We start from the raw sequence: 15,467 nt of genomic DNA, 5'->3' as shown, positions 1-15,467 counted from the left end.
TCCTTTCATCGATCACTTTGTGATTAGATATTCCATACGAAATACTTCCGATTAAATTTGAAACGAAGCAATAGCGTTTCTTTCCATAAATTCTCCTATGATTATGTTCATCACCTTACGGTTTTTGATTTTGTTAAGGTTTGTAAACTTCTACGTTTTATTTTCTGACTCTGAATTTTTTAAAAATGTCTAAAAACCAAATATTTACACTCTAGGAAAACTATAACAATATCCTTTAAAATATGTGATTTTAATTTACATTTAACAACCCTTAGGCATGCTTTTAACAACAAATGTCTGTACACACGTCTCCTGCACCAAGCAAGAACAATACCTGCAGCCTCAACAGACTAAGAACACTTTTATTAACTTTCAAGTCAGTAAATAATGTTCATACTTCCTCTTCACAATTTCTTACATAAGATTTATTGATCGTAATTTCGTAAAATTAATAACATCTGAACCCGTTCATCCACAAGAATTCTTATTTTTACTGGAGGTGGTTATTGGTCCTTCTACCCTTAATGAAATTTGTGCTTCACGTTACGTGTTCATCTTTTAAACAGAGGACCGGATGAATTTAGTCTACTGTAGAACTTAGCCTTAAACTATCTGCATGTTAGAACTAAGCACAACGTCGTATTTTAAGCTGGTGCAACACGTCCCATTCAAACACAGCTATAATTTAGAATAATTTCACGTTAACCTGTTCTTAACCCATTCTCCAACTTCATAACCTCATCTTTTACCGGACTGTATGGTTATGTTCAACTTTGGAATGCTATTGAGAAGGAATTGCTGAGTTGGTCGCACCATGCGTAGTCACCAGTTTGTCTGAACCACCGCTCCTCAAGCAAGTAACTGTGACAGCCCTAACTGATCAAGTCATCACCTGCCTAAGAAGCTTCCAGCTCGATGGGTTTAGGTGGTAGAGGTGGTTCTAATCTCTCACCAATAGCTGCCAGTGATTGGTGCGTCAAAAAATCTGTTCATTCCAATTAACAATAAAACATTCTTCAAAGGTTTGTAAACACTGTTGATTCGTCATCAGTTCAACCACGCTGGGTGTTGTATATACACAACTGGATTAAAAGATGTTAAGGGCTGTGACTTAGGCCCTCTTGTACTACATTAAAATTGGTATATATATAAAACAAAGACCAGGAGAGTTACTAAAGTATAATACCCAACAACCACCTGATTAAAACTACATGGCATGAGCTGGTGGTACCCTATAAACAATTAGAATTTCATAACCCCAACATCCTGAGAAAGTGGTAGGACTTTGTTTGACCAGAACTGTGAAAGTGAGCTAGATAAAAGTAATTATAGCAATATGGGGAAAGGTTTTTAGCCACAACCTCTCTTCCATACTCAAAACTTCTATTATGTTAGACTTACATGTAACGTAATGTCCACAACATCACTTTCCACCTTCCTCTACTACGATGTAATAAAGTACCTTCCCATTAATGAAACCTAGAAGAATCATTTTACAGATGGACTTTAATTCTGGTGATAAAAAGAAAATAGGTCATCGTTAAGATCGGTGGCGTGTGAATTCTTCCAACGTGAAGTATTCATACTACATAATCCTTTACCTAAGTAGGAGATATCAGTATCTGATACGACCATTAAATTAGAATAAAATGATTCTAAGGTAGGGGTAACATCCCTTTCACGACCAGTATTGTTTAAAATAAGAGTCGACGGCTGAAAAACTTTAAATAGGTAAACGTAAGCAGAGAAAACTGCAATCAGTAACTAAACTCAAATTCGAACAACTAATTAAATTATAACTATATATATAGTGTAACCTTTTATCTAAATCACTTTTACAGAATACACTGGGTAGTTGTTCAATTAGAATAGAACAGGGGCAAGTTGTCTTATTGAGTTTTCTTAAAAGACCAGTAAAACGAACTAAACTAACAAACAATTTTTCATATAGATTCAACTTTACAATAAACGTGGATGGTAAAAGAAAATCGTATCTAGATTCAAGACAACCTTGCTGTTGTCCAGTTTAGTATGTCTATATATACTACACGATATTGAACCAGTTAACAAGATTTTAATATCTTGTAAGGATGGTTCCTCTCGTGTGATCTTAATCCACAAATAGTAATCTATTTAAAACATTTTATGACAAAATAAAATTATTATACAATTTTAAATAAAACCCAACTCAACCCCCAAACCTGTTTACTACTATTCATAATATATAAATCAGACTTAAAACAAACATTTACCAAAGATCCTGTAATAACTTTGCTTTAAAACAGTAAAATATGAAAACATGCAACAGTTCCAAAACTCGCTGATAGTTTTAACATGTTTGCATCATGCAACAAAATTCTGCTTCTTCATCATTCGTCAGGTTGTGAGCTAAGTGCCTTAACCACCTGCCGATGGTGGACCACTAGTTAAAACAATATTATGTATACCATTTTCTTAAAAGGGTAAAAAGTTTAATACTAAGTATTATTACTTAGTAATACTAGTAATAATCAGTTTAAAAGATTACTTGGCATCTGGTGGCATTGAAGTAATTTTTAAGTCTGTTTAAGAATTTGTTACTAATAATTATGGTAGGGTTTTTCAGATTTATTCATCACTTTATGGAGTTTGTTGAAGTGCAAATAATTGGCACTGCAGTAATTACTAGGATTATAAAAACACATTTTACTCACAATATTATAAATGGCTGCACCTCATTACATCATACACTCCCTTTATAAAATAATTACACAAAGTAAAACCACTTCCCTGCTATGATAACTAGGAAAGTCACAAAATACTATTGTTGTGTTTCCTCCAGGCCTTTACACATTTAAAAAGTTTTAAAACCCATACCATGTTAGAGTTACTTCAAGGGAGCAATGCGTGTGGTAAGGAAGGTGTCAGTGCCTGTAAACTTTACTTGCAGTGTTGCAAGTTTTGATACACCCCAAGATGGAAGTTAGTACCACCATGGGGCCTGCTCTATAGTGGTACTTACATGTTACCCTTCGAATGTGCTTTGTCCTAAACCATAGAGTACAAATTCTTGTGATTAGCAACATCTTTGTAAACCAGCGGTAAGAACCCACCCTAAGGCCTGCCTTGTTTCTGTATCACACCCTTTTACCATGAGTTCATATTGCCTTCAAGAGATGATACAGATACTTGTGCAAATTAGTATGGACTGAAGTATGTATGATACAGTATGGTATCATTTTTCTTTAAGTGTTTGTAGCCTCCAGATTTAAGAAGTCATTTTCTACTGTGCCAAGTAGAACTTTACAAGATTAACTTACAAGTCAACCACGATTTGTAATTACATAAAACTTGTGTGCCCTAGTTTGAACTAATAAACAAAACAAAGAGAACCTGCTGTGTTAGTGGACTGAAAGCCAGGTTGCCAACTCTGAGATGTGTAGCTCTACCACAGTATGAAGGGAAGCTCTGAGTGTACTGTATTATAGAAATAAAGATGTATTATTTCTACACCCCATGTCTGTAACTTGCTGTATTCATGGATACTTATAATTGTAGATAAGGTGGTAAAAGATTTGAATTTTTAAATAAGATATAACAAACTGTACATGTTTTGTTGAAAGGTGTTTTCTAATAGCAAAGCCCCATGAGGCTAACGGCCAAATCCACCGAGAAGAATTGAACCCCCAATTTTAGCATTCTAAATCCACAGACTTACTGCTGTACCAGCAGCGAACATGGTGAAACATGAAAGCTGGTTATAAGAGAACCAGAACTTACCCACAACACAACCAGTGATTAGCTCAACAGAAGTTATGGGGGCTACAAAACAAAGGTATAGCTTCTTACTGAAAAGCAATGAATACAAATAAGCAACCTTGTACTATTCAACCATTAAACATTTACAACACTAAAGTTGGTAGATAGTAATACTAATAAACAAATGAGTGAAGTTTGCAGATACATAGATTGGTTAGATGCAACCATGGTAAGAAATAATGGTAGGCAGTTCTAAAAAATATCATTTATGGTAATTAATATAGGTGCAACTATCAATATACCTTATTACTTAAAAGAAAGTAAGATATGCTCAAGATACTATGTGGGCATAAAGGTTGTTATTCTCAGTGAATAGTTAAAGCATAAGATCTAAACCTAATATGTAAAATTGTCTTTCAAAATACAGTAATAAAATCTTTTTACATTCAAATTCCAATACCTTGATACATTAGAATTCTTAATTCACTAAAAACATCAACCACTGCTAATAACATCTAATAAGTATACTTAATATTTGAAAAATTATTTAATCTCAAAATTTAAGAAAGGTCCAGTTCAATCTGTACTTTAATCAATGTGTGTTAAGTTATACAACTACTGGAGAATTCCACTTTTCACCAGTAACCCTGAACACAAGTTAGGCCTATATCATAGTGAAAAGTATTAAACATACTGTTGGTGTGAATGTGCTTTGTAGTTACAATTTTTAGAATACTAAGTTTATTTATTATACATGTGTTGTTGGTCAGCCCTATAATGTAAGAACTGAATAGTAGCCAATGACACTTTCTTCATTTCACCCATCCAGCATATAGAGATCTCTCACAATGACTGTAAGGTATGTTGACACTAATATTATATTTAATAATGATAGTTGACTTTTGTTACATTTAAATCTTGTAACCTCTCAAAAAAATTTTACTTTTATTCTTAAATGGAAAGCTTCAGGTCTCACACAATAAAAACCAGGATTCAATACTCATGGTGAGCAAAATGAAAATGTAGATCCACCTTTGTGAAGTCTAAACACAAATTAGCTAATACCATAATTCAAGTCAAACAGCTACAACTGATCTGACTATTCATGTTTCAAACTTTACCACTTTGAAGAACCAATGCTGATTACCAGACTATTCATGTTTAAAGTGTTACCACCATTTCTCATATTTAATCCTGTTCTTTTTTATGCCCAATTCCTCCAGTTGAAGAGCTATGTCATCTATCATCGGTGATGGACCACACACATAACATACAACATTGGAAGACAAGTCCTCAAGTGCCGACTTTAAATGGGTTTTAGTTATTCGACCACCTGAAACAAAACAGAAACCTGAATGCATAACTAATCACATGAACTCTAATGAAAGTTGCTTAAATAGTGTTAGATTATAAAACAAAAGAAAAATTAACCTTTTGTGTCAGGTGATATGTGGGACTTATCTCTTTCTCTTGTCACAAAAAAGTAGCAGCTGATGGTGGAATGGGTAGACTGCAGATGTCTAAAGAGGTCCTACAAAAATAATAATAATGCATTGATTTAACTCTTTAAGCAATTATTAACAAGTGATAAATAGCACTTATGCAAAAGTCTGAAAATGTTTGTGCAACAAAACTGCTGTTTAATTATTTTACCATACATCAAATAACACTATGTAACAAATCAGTGATGTCGAGAAAACCCAACTGTAAAAGAAATATATATGCAAAAATGGCTCATTTGGGTTGAGAAAATATTTTACGTAGAAGAGCGAACAATGTTTTGACCTGACGATGACCAAAGAAGATCAAAACATTCACTCTTCTATGTAAAATATTTTCTCAACCCAAATGAGCCATTTTTGCATATATACTATGTAACAAAATTTATACTTTTTCTTGTTTTCTGGACAGAAAGTGTTATTTCTCAATTGCTTATGCCTAAAGTAAATGGAAAAGACCTATTTTTCTCTTGAAAATTTACTTTCGTAAACTGGGAACATGTAATGAAAACATGATGGGAGACTATATTTGGGGGCTGATACGTGAAAGTGATTTACATTACAGTTGCAAATCTTGAAAAACTACTCACTTCTAAACATTTTTTGTGTAACTTTAGTATAAATACATGTAAATCTTGATTCATATGTTGTTTTATTCAGACCTTATGTAAATGAAAATGTGCAAATTTGTCCATTTTTTATATAGAAAATAGGTTAATTGCTAAATTTCATCATCCAGGTCACAAAAGCAAAGTTTGAAGGGAATAATGGTCATTTTCTGTACTAAGCAATTAAGAAATAACACGTACTATACAGGAACAAACTGTGATTTCTAAACTTTTCACTACAACATAACAGTGTACCCTAAACATGTTACACCTTTTCCTTCAGTCACTCAAACATATAAACCAACTAAAACCAGCCATTTCAGATATTTCCTACTAACTAATCAGTATTTAAAAAATTTATTTTCTATAGCCATATAAAGATAACTAAAATAAACTTTCTCCAAATTTTTAGTATGATGACCAGTGAAAATACAATAGCTAACTTTGTTGTATTAACTACTGCTTGCTTCTCAAGTGTGTGTGTGCTTTCATTCTCACTTTGTTTAAAGTATTAAATTTATTTAGTAGTTACAGATGTGTCTTAACTGTTAGAGTTTGGGAGACATGATACTAGACATCAATTATTGAAACCATCCTGTGTGTAACATTTACATGACTATAATTGACCTAAAAGTTCAAATCTTTTAATTCAATACGATAAAAATAGTCAAAGGTTCTCTTACAATTCGTAATTAAAAGATTTGTAATCTGTTAATAATATATAAAACTCAGTGGGTAGTGACTACCAGTAACCTACTACTAACTGAACACAACTCAGTAGCATCTCCACTTAACAAATACAAAAATTCAAGTGTACAAAATCAGCCTGTAATTTAATATCAAAAAAACATGTATTGTAGCTGCTATTTTAAACACCAATTTTATCATTACACTACAAGACACCTTCCAACTAAAGAAAGATTAGGAAATAATTCTTCTAAATATTATAGACGACTAAGGAAAGCCATCTTCTAAATATTATAGACGACTAAGGAAAGCCACATCTTTACCCTGTATATAAGCTCCTTTTCAGTACGAGCACTGTAAAATAGTTTCAGCTTTCCTGGTTGAATAACTGGATCAGTTGAGCTTTCACTCTTCAGGTAACAATAATGTTGAGTAATGGAGGCTACTGGATTAATCCCGACACCTCCTCCAATGAGTAAAATGTCACATTTTGCTTCAATATTGTCTGGTTGTGGATCATAAAAGAAATCACCACCAACTCTCACCGATATCTCCTTTCCTGGCTCACACTGAAAGAGACGTAATTTTAGGAGAGCGCACTACATGTTTTACATTTTAGTAACAAATCTATTTTATTTCAAATTTTGAAATTAGATAATACAGCTAGTGTTTTTGAGATGTTATTTGTTATTACAAGTTGCCTTTTTTAAAAAAAAAATTAAATCATTTTAAGTACTATTCAAGATATCTGTTCCCTTTGCAATACAGTGGTTCAGCAGTAAGCTTCAGGGCTTATAATGTTTAAATATGAGGTTCAACCCCTGCAGACAGACCAAAAACTCACCATGTAGAATTTTGTTAAAACAAAATGTTTTCTTAACACTAATAAAAATGTTTCAAAATAGTGAAAAATAACATATGATAAATCATACTCAAAACTGGCCAAAAACCAAACTAATCTACAAAGTTAAGACATAAATCTTTCTGCCACAAAATTTCTTCTAATCCTAAACACAGTCTATAGTAACATGTATTCTTTCTGCACAGTAGTAAGTAATATACTAATGTAAAAAGTTAAGCTAACTTTTTAAAGAGTACCTATTAATTACCAATAAAGAAAGCAGATCTTAAAATGAGATTGGGTTATGCAGTCATATTTTATACCTGTTTTGGTAGTATACATTTTTCAAATTTTTTAGTAATTTGGTTTCCTTGCTATAATACTGGCAACACATGGTACAAAACGTTGATGGTGATTTGTCATGGATGCTTTGTTCTCTAAAGTAGATAACATCTTTTCTACAAACGGGATGTCACAATAATATGGAGCATTCAAGCTGAAAGGATTAACACTGTAATATCCTTTACTGGTCAAGTTTAACAATATCTGAATGATACAGTCAACTGGACAAAGAAAATGAGTTTACCTGCTGAATTTAGGTACATTTATTCAGTGAGATCAGCAAGTAAAAAAAAAAAAAACATTTTGTGAACAATGTATTTTAGTTCTTCAAAGATATCTACTGGAGAGAAAGCTGTGGAAATAAATACACCCTAGCAAAACCAACTGTCATTATGTCTACACAACTGTACTCTGTTTATCTGTAACAATAGATTTTGGTATTTTTATACATGTGACCAAAGTCTATTTTACACCCAAAAGAAACAGAGTTAGGTTATCTATTACAGAACACTTCCCTTACTTCTTGATCAAAGCTCCTGTTATATGGAGATTGGCCTGTCTGATGCTTGTTGGAAAAACTTACCAGACAGTATCACAAAATTAACAAATTCTGTTGTTACCAAGACTATAACTGCTGTTTCTGTACTTACGACAAGTTTATAAATTACTTTAGATTTCTTATTACACACACACACACACACACGCGAGTAGTTGTAAACAAGTTTCAAATTATTATGAATTTCTTATTACACACACACCCACGCGAGTAGTTGTAAACAACAGTTTTAAATTACTTTGGATTTCTTATTACACACACACACACAAGTAGTGGTAAACAACAGTTTGACTTGTGTTTTATCCTAGTAGAAGTCTGAGAATTTTGTATCAATAACAGTAACCGGTCATCTACGATAATACACAGCTGGAAAACTTCAAATGTCCACTTAGAACAATTCTTTAAAACGAATTAGATGTGCTATACCTGAAAACATTTTACAATAACAATTTATATGTATATAGAAGTTTTATGAAATGTTACAACAAACCAATTGAGTTGGGCTACACGATATTAAAAACTGTATGGTTGTATTTCCTGATCTAGTTAACTAATAATTTTGGACCAGCTGTACATAGAAACATTTCTAGAAATGATTCAACAATTACAAACTAGTTTACTATTTGTATACATAAATGTATCATTGATTGAATTACAGGATGATGTTACATGCTAAAAAGTTGTACTTCACAGACTAGATCTGATTTCCTTTTTACTGTTTTTACTTCAATTGGGATCTGTGAATCAAGAGAAAATTCTTTCATTTGAGGATTTCATATAAAAACTGTGTGCTTGTAGAATAACTACTTTGATACATCCTTTGGTACATACCTCCTTGTGTATCCAGCGAGTCGGAGGGTAGTCACTATACCGTATGGCTAACTCCATTAAACCAGCTTCTTGAACCATAGAGGGAGCTGATGTCATACTGTATCCTGCCACCTGTTCTATTCCAGGTATGAAGAAATCCACCCTTCAACATTTTAGAACCACTCATTAGTTTCACACACACTAAAACTAGCAAATAAGTAAACAAAAATAAAAATTACTTTATTTTAAATTTCATGTACTGAAGTTTGTTTTCAATATTAATATTTAAAATCCAATTTGTTAGTGGTAACAATTCCTCGGTGAACGTAATATCTACAGCACGTACTTTTGAAAGATTGAATTAACCGTAAACAAAACCTTCAAAAGTATCTTATTTGATAACAAATATGTTTTATTTCCAAATTGCTCATTTTTTTAAAAAACTAATTACTATATGAAATGCATCAGTTGTGATTTTCATACACCAAAACTAATCTGGCTGCCATGCAATCAGTGTCTTATAACAAGTTCGTATTAATAATGAATGCAAGCTTTTAATATTTAAGTTTTGGCCTACTATGAAACGTGTGGTGTACACAAAACTAATATTTCAAGTCACTTTAGTTGTTTATTAATGTTGATTTTTCTTTTTCAAAACTTAACCAAAAACAGCAGTGGAAATCAATATAAAGTTCAAGTTTTCTCAAAGCTCTACAGAGCTTGTTTAGATAACACTTCCAGTGCTACCAGGTACAGCACTACAACTTCTAACACAATCTTAGGGTTAGAAAAATGTGTCACCATCTTGTTTATAGATAGTTTACAGAAACTTCAAATCTTAATGTGACAACAATTATTAATTAGCTTAGAGCTTGAACCAAACATTGCATCCAGCTTCCTTTAAATATAACAGTACATTGTAAAATTAAAAGGCCTAAGAAAACAATTTACTAGATCTAATAGCTATATAAAATGTTGGAACATAATTTGTCATTTATTCTTGGACATAAATAGCAATAAAATCCACAGAAGAAATACAAGTTAACTTTTACCACACCTTAACAGTTTACTGTCAAATTTTTACTTTTTTTTTCCACAAATAAGTAAAAAAATATTTTACACTTAATTAATAAAATGTAATAGGTAATATATTCTTAACTTCAATGTATTTCTGACCATTTTAAAAATGGATTTCTTATTTTAACCTATTGTTTATTTAACACGGTCAAGGTTTCTCTTTTCCTAAGTAGACAAGTTATGTATCTTGACTTCTAGTAGGCTTCCAATAAAGTAAGTTTTAGATGTAATTAGTTTGATTTTTGTGAAATTGATGGTAAAATTGGATGCAGTCCAGGAAATTGGTTTGATGATAAAAATAAAATAAAATAAAGAAACATGGTACTGATTGGACACATTTTGCTGGAAGAAAATGGCAGATGGAGGTTTGTCTTGGTACCTTTGTTGTCCATTTTTATTTTTTTACACACAATTTGGAAAGATACTTAGGAAAAAATAGTTTAAAGGTTTCTTAATATTAAAGTATAGAGAAAGACTAATTATCCAGAAGGACATACAGTATCGTAGTGTGTACAAAAGCTTGAAACAGATTTATGGGTTTAATAATTTTGGTTTTAAAGTAATAATAAAAAAATGGTTATTGTAATCTTGTAAAAACTTTAAGAGATATTTTACTTAGATACAGCAGACTTTCTCCACCCCTCTGGTGGTGACCTGCTGAAAAGCACAAAGAACAAAATGCTAGAAATATTCATTTCAAAAATCTCAGTTAAGAATAGACAATTTTAACTTTATTCTATGATGAACTAGAATGTAAAGATTTTTAAATATTTCAGAAACAGATCACCACTAATGGAATGAGAAAACAAGATTGGAGAAAGAGTTTTAAATGTTAAGAAATATAAATACAGTATATGAGAGATCTAGTATTTGAAAATATTACTTATAAAAATTGTTTTCGTGTGAAATGGATACTATTACTTTGAAATTTCTTGAAGCTTTTGTTCAAAGAGGCTTAGGAAAAGAGATATTTAGTTTGGGTGTATGCAACTGTTCATATTTTTGGAAAGTTTAACTTTGTATCTTTTGTCACATTCAACATCCCTCCCTCAAATTACTCTTTTCTTATCTTTTTTTAAAATCTTACACTGAAATGTTTGAAAATATTCTCCATTTACATACTTTAGATTCAAATGTTAAAAGTCTAAACACCTACGACTTCCTTTATGGTCACATTTCTGTAAACCACCATCTTCCATTTTTGCAAGCCCACAAGCCACTACTTTAACTTCACTATTTTTGCAAGAAATCTACAAACCATTGTCCTGCTTTGTATTCAAATCCTGGTTCTTCTATTCTCACTAAAATCTTTCTCACGGATGGTGACGAATTTTCAATTTTCTGCACTGATGCTTTAAATATTCTCTGTAAGATAAAAACTGGTGGGATACTGACATAAAATAAAAAATACAACTTTATGAAAAGTTCAATACATGGAAAAATTTTAAAAGATGATAAACAAAACCAGCACATATAAATTATAAATACACTTGTGCTATATCCCTGAACACCTACTAGTCTGTGAAATTCTCAGGTCACCTTTCACCAAACAGGTATAACCCTGAATACCTACTGGTCTGAAATTTTCAGTTACCTTTTATCACTATAAAAGTTGTCACAGAAATTTTAACAAGTTTTGCCATTGTGCCTAAAAAAAACTTCTTTAATTATAAATAAAATTTAAACATTTTATATTTAAACATGTACTTGATTCCTGCTTTAAATTAATGTGAAAGTAACCAATACCCATTAACACAGAGAAACTCATCTCACCATTTGTCGGAACTGTTTGGCAGTTAAAGTCAAGTGTTCTACCCTTTTCTTAGAAGTTACTAAACTTCTAAAGATGTGTCTACAGCAACTAAAAAAAGAAAAAAGAAAAAAATCTAAAACTCTTAATCTAAGTATGCATGCACAACTGTTTTCCAAAACTGATGCATTATCAACCAGTCAGGTTACTCCTATGCAGTAAAGCATTGTAGCACACACATCTGTGTTACTACTAAACATAAAATAACCAAATTAAACTTTAAAAATAATGGACAAGAAATGTAAAATGCTGATGACAATTACAACTTTCTTCCAAGTAAGTTGATTTTACTTTGAAAAAATATCACTCGCTTTATCTGAAAATACTGCCAAAATCAGAATTCACTAAAACCAAACTTGTCATTGTGTATGTCTTTTCTTCATATAAACTACACACACTGTTGTGAACTCCTCTTTGCTAAGTAGTGCACTAAATGTTGTAAAATATACTTTCAATATTATAACTTTGTTACCTTCTAGAAAGAGCTTTTAATCATGACAATGTAGCAATTAGAAAGATATGGCAATACCAAAAAGTACAGAAATAAGGTCAGGATGAATACACCTTACAAAATACCAAAGTAAGTAGCTAAATGTTTCCAAGAATAACTTATCTACAACTAAATGTTTAATTACTGTCAGTTCTCTTGAGTTATGTTTGAATAAAAACATTTAAACTGGATAGTGTGATAAAGTCTTGCAATGTCCAGTTCTCGTAACACTGAAACAGCTTCTTTATTTTTTGTGCCATCAACTTTTCTTTTTTTTAATTACTTGTATCATCTCTTTCATTTTTTAAATGAATTCCAGCCCAGTGTGATGACTTGTCTCGATGGACATCGCGTGTTAGCCTAGTGTGATGTGTTGTCTTGATGGACATCGGTGTTAAAATTACTAAAACACCATTCCAAAGTCAAATTCTGAACAATCAGCAGAAATGGGCTGTTATGCTGCTCGCTGGTTCCCTACTTTACTAATGTTGTTAAAATGGAGGTCTTAATAACTTTTGGAAACTTCAAAACCTAAGTCACATGTTTATACTAGTATCTTACATTGTTATAAGAAAGATTTGAGACAATGATGAGCAATACATAATACAGTCCTTCCCTATGCACTAAGCATTACTATTATTGGTCCAGGTTGTCAACTAACTGTCATATAAATAGGCGTTTAATGAAGTTAATGAGGATTCAGTGAGGGTTTAGTATCAGAAAAGTTGTCCTCAGTTCAGTATTGAGGTTATCTATTTCATCTATTCACTTACTTGAATGATTAGTAAGGGAATTCTGTAAGTTTACTTGTGAGTTAGGTATAGTAGTTGTTATTTGTAATTAAGCAAAAAGGTACGCAATGGGCTATCTGTGCTCTGACCACCATGGGTATTGAATCCCAGATTCTAGCATTGTATGTCTGCAGACATTCCACTGTTTCACTGTGAAGCAAGTTAAGTTTAACTAGCTTGGAATTTTTGTTGAAACATTGTTTGTGAATTTGGGTCTACTAGTACAAATGAAAGTAGCCTGTAGCAAATGATAAGAAATAAACTGATTTGTTATCATTTCATGAACCAAAGTTCATACTGTTTTTACTTGATAATTCAAAAGAATTCACCAATCTAAATAACATGCTGTAATAAAAACATTGCTGTGAATATTTATACTTTCTCTTAACAACACAGGAGTATTTTAATGGGTAGGTTAAGATCTGTTAATTTATTTTTACTTGAGATAGGAATGTTTTGAGATGATCTTGTTTTAACTTACAAGGTCATTCAGGATTGAATAAGATTCATTCATTTCTTTGTGCTATATTCTGGAAGAAATTGGATAACAGGAAACAAATTTAAGATTTATAAAAGACAGACAAGAATCCAATTATGAAAGATTGATTTAAGGAGGAAGTTGCTGTCAGCAATAGTGGAAGCCATCATTTTACAGAAATTTATTTAGGGAACCAATGATTTCCTGAAATTATAGGGTGGATTTAATTTATACTTTTCCTGGTGGTGAGTGGGTAAGGACAGACTTGAAGGAGTAAACAAGTCCCTTGTTATCCACAGGTTATGTTTGATAAAAATATGTACATAAATACACTGCTGTGAATATATGTAGCCTCTATTTACTACCACAGTTACAACAAACATTTATAGTAAGAACAATTCTAAGAATATTTACAGCTCCTTATTCAGGATATAACTCAACAAAGCTGATAAAATGTATACTAAATACTAAAATCGGATATACATTTTCATGAAATCAAGTTTAAGATTAACTCTGGAAATCAAGTTTAGAGGTTTTAAAACTGTTACTACTTTAGACCAAGAAAAGAGTTATTCAAAATATTAAGTACCTTGTCCATTTTAATAAATTATTATTCTCAAAATTTAACTTCAATTAAATATTCTATTGTCACAGCTCTTTACAATAATACAATACTGGCCTGGGTTATATTAAAGTAAAATGTATTAAAAGTCAACATTTCCCGTTCTCTCAAATTACAGCATTAAAAACACGCAGTTGGTGTCATTTAATCACAAATTTCACATGCCTACTATTTATTCACATTATAAATTTTAATTAGGTACTACAGTTTTCCTTGTTTTCACAAACACTTATTAAATCAATCTTTATTTAGAAGTTATACCAAGGGATTTTATCCCAATTGCATTTAACTCTTCATTTTATACAAACATTACATAATTAAACCTATTTGACAAGTCAAACTCTCTACCTCAGACAAGAATTTTCAGTAACACTTATTATGAAACGTGTCTCATGGGTTAACATTAACTGATCACCTGTCTATTATCATCTAAGGTTGTCAATGTAACAAGACATTAGATATAATTTTTAGTAGAATAAAATAATGATATGGTTATAACCAATAATATTAGAATTTGCAAGAAATATTACGTATTCTACAAATGCGATATAGGTTCACTGTGGCAAGTAAAATACAATTCAAAATACTATCATTTACGCTATAGTTTCCCTAACAATTAGTATTAAATCTATTATATAAGTCAAAACTTACTTTTTAAAATTTAAAAAGTTATACTGGGTTTTTGGTTTTCACCCATGAATGATCAATATTTACCATACACAATAAAAATACAGTAATTTAATTTTTGTTAAAATTCTAACTTTCAGTTAAATTTACTTACATTTTTGTATACAAGGTGTTACTAAACTTCGTACTTGATTTACAAAATAATGTCAGCTGGGTAAATCTTCTGGCTTGCATTATACTGAGTGATAGAGTTCAAAATTATAAATTACATTAACTAAACTGGTGGATCGTATTTCGTCTTACTATATTAAATTAGGGACAGTCAAGGAGGAAAGAAAGAAAAAAAAAAGACGACTCAAAATTCCAAGGCCATAACTCGAGCGACGCAGTAGATATAAGAACATGGTTATATGAAAAATCGTGAATAGTTTACACACGACTTTAACGCCCCCTCTCATAAAGTTTGAAACATACGAGCACCGATCCGCTGA

The 15,467-nt window shown here is 31.5% G+C and overlaps 1 protein-coding gene across 2 annotated transcripts; it reads right to left on the bottom strand.

The window, feature by feature from the left end:
* Positions 1 to 346: 346 nt before the first annotated feature.
* Positions 347 to 15,407, bottom strand: LOC143234530 (oxidoreductase NAD-binding domain-containing protein 1-like). 2 transcript variants are annotated; one of them, XM_076471948.1, is made up of 7 exons: positions 15,131 to 15,407; positions 11,932 to 12,019; positions 11,417 to 11,523; positions 9,103 to 9,244; positions 6,856 to 7,101; positions 5,170 to 5,269; positions 347 to 5,089 (listed from the first exon to the last, which is right to left on the bottom strand). In XM_076471948.1, the coding sequence occupies exons 1-7, from the start codon at positions 15,208 to 15,210 to the stop codon at positions 4,908 to 4,910; spliced, it is 945 nt and encodes a 314-aa protein (XP_076328063.1). In that variant the 5' UTR covers positions 15,211 to 15,407; the 3' UTR covers positions 347 to 4,907. The 2 variants fall into 2 exon arrangements, with proteins under 2 accessions (XP_076328063.1, XP_076328064.1); XM_076471949.1 differs by having other exon boundaries at positions 347 to 5,071.
* Between the last annotated feature and the right edge of the window lie 60 nt (positions 15,408 to 15,467).

This window comes from Tachypleus tridentatus, chromosome 12 (assembly GCF_004210375.1).
Source record: "Tachypleus tridentatus isolate NWPU-2018 chromosome 12, ASM421037v1, whole genome shotgun sequence".
In the NCBI taxonomy this organism is placed as follows: domain Eukaryota; kingdom Metazoa; phylum Arthropoda; class Merostomata; order Xiphosura; family Limulidae; genus Tachypleus; species Tachypleus tridentatus.
The sequence above is the reverse complement of the archived record's forward strand: the minus strand, read 5'-3'. Positions and strand labels throughout refer to the sequence as shown.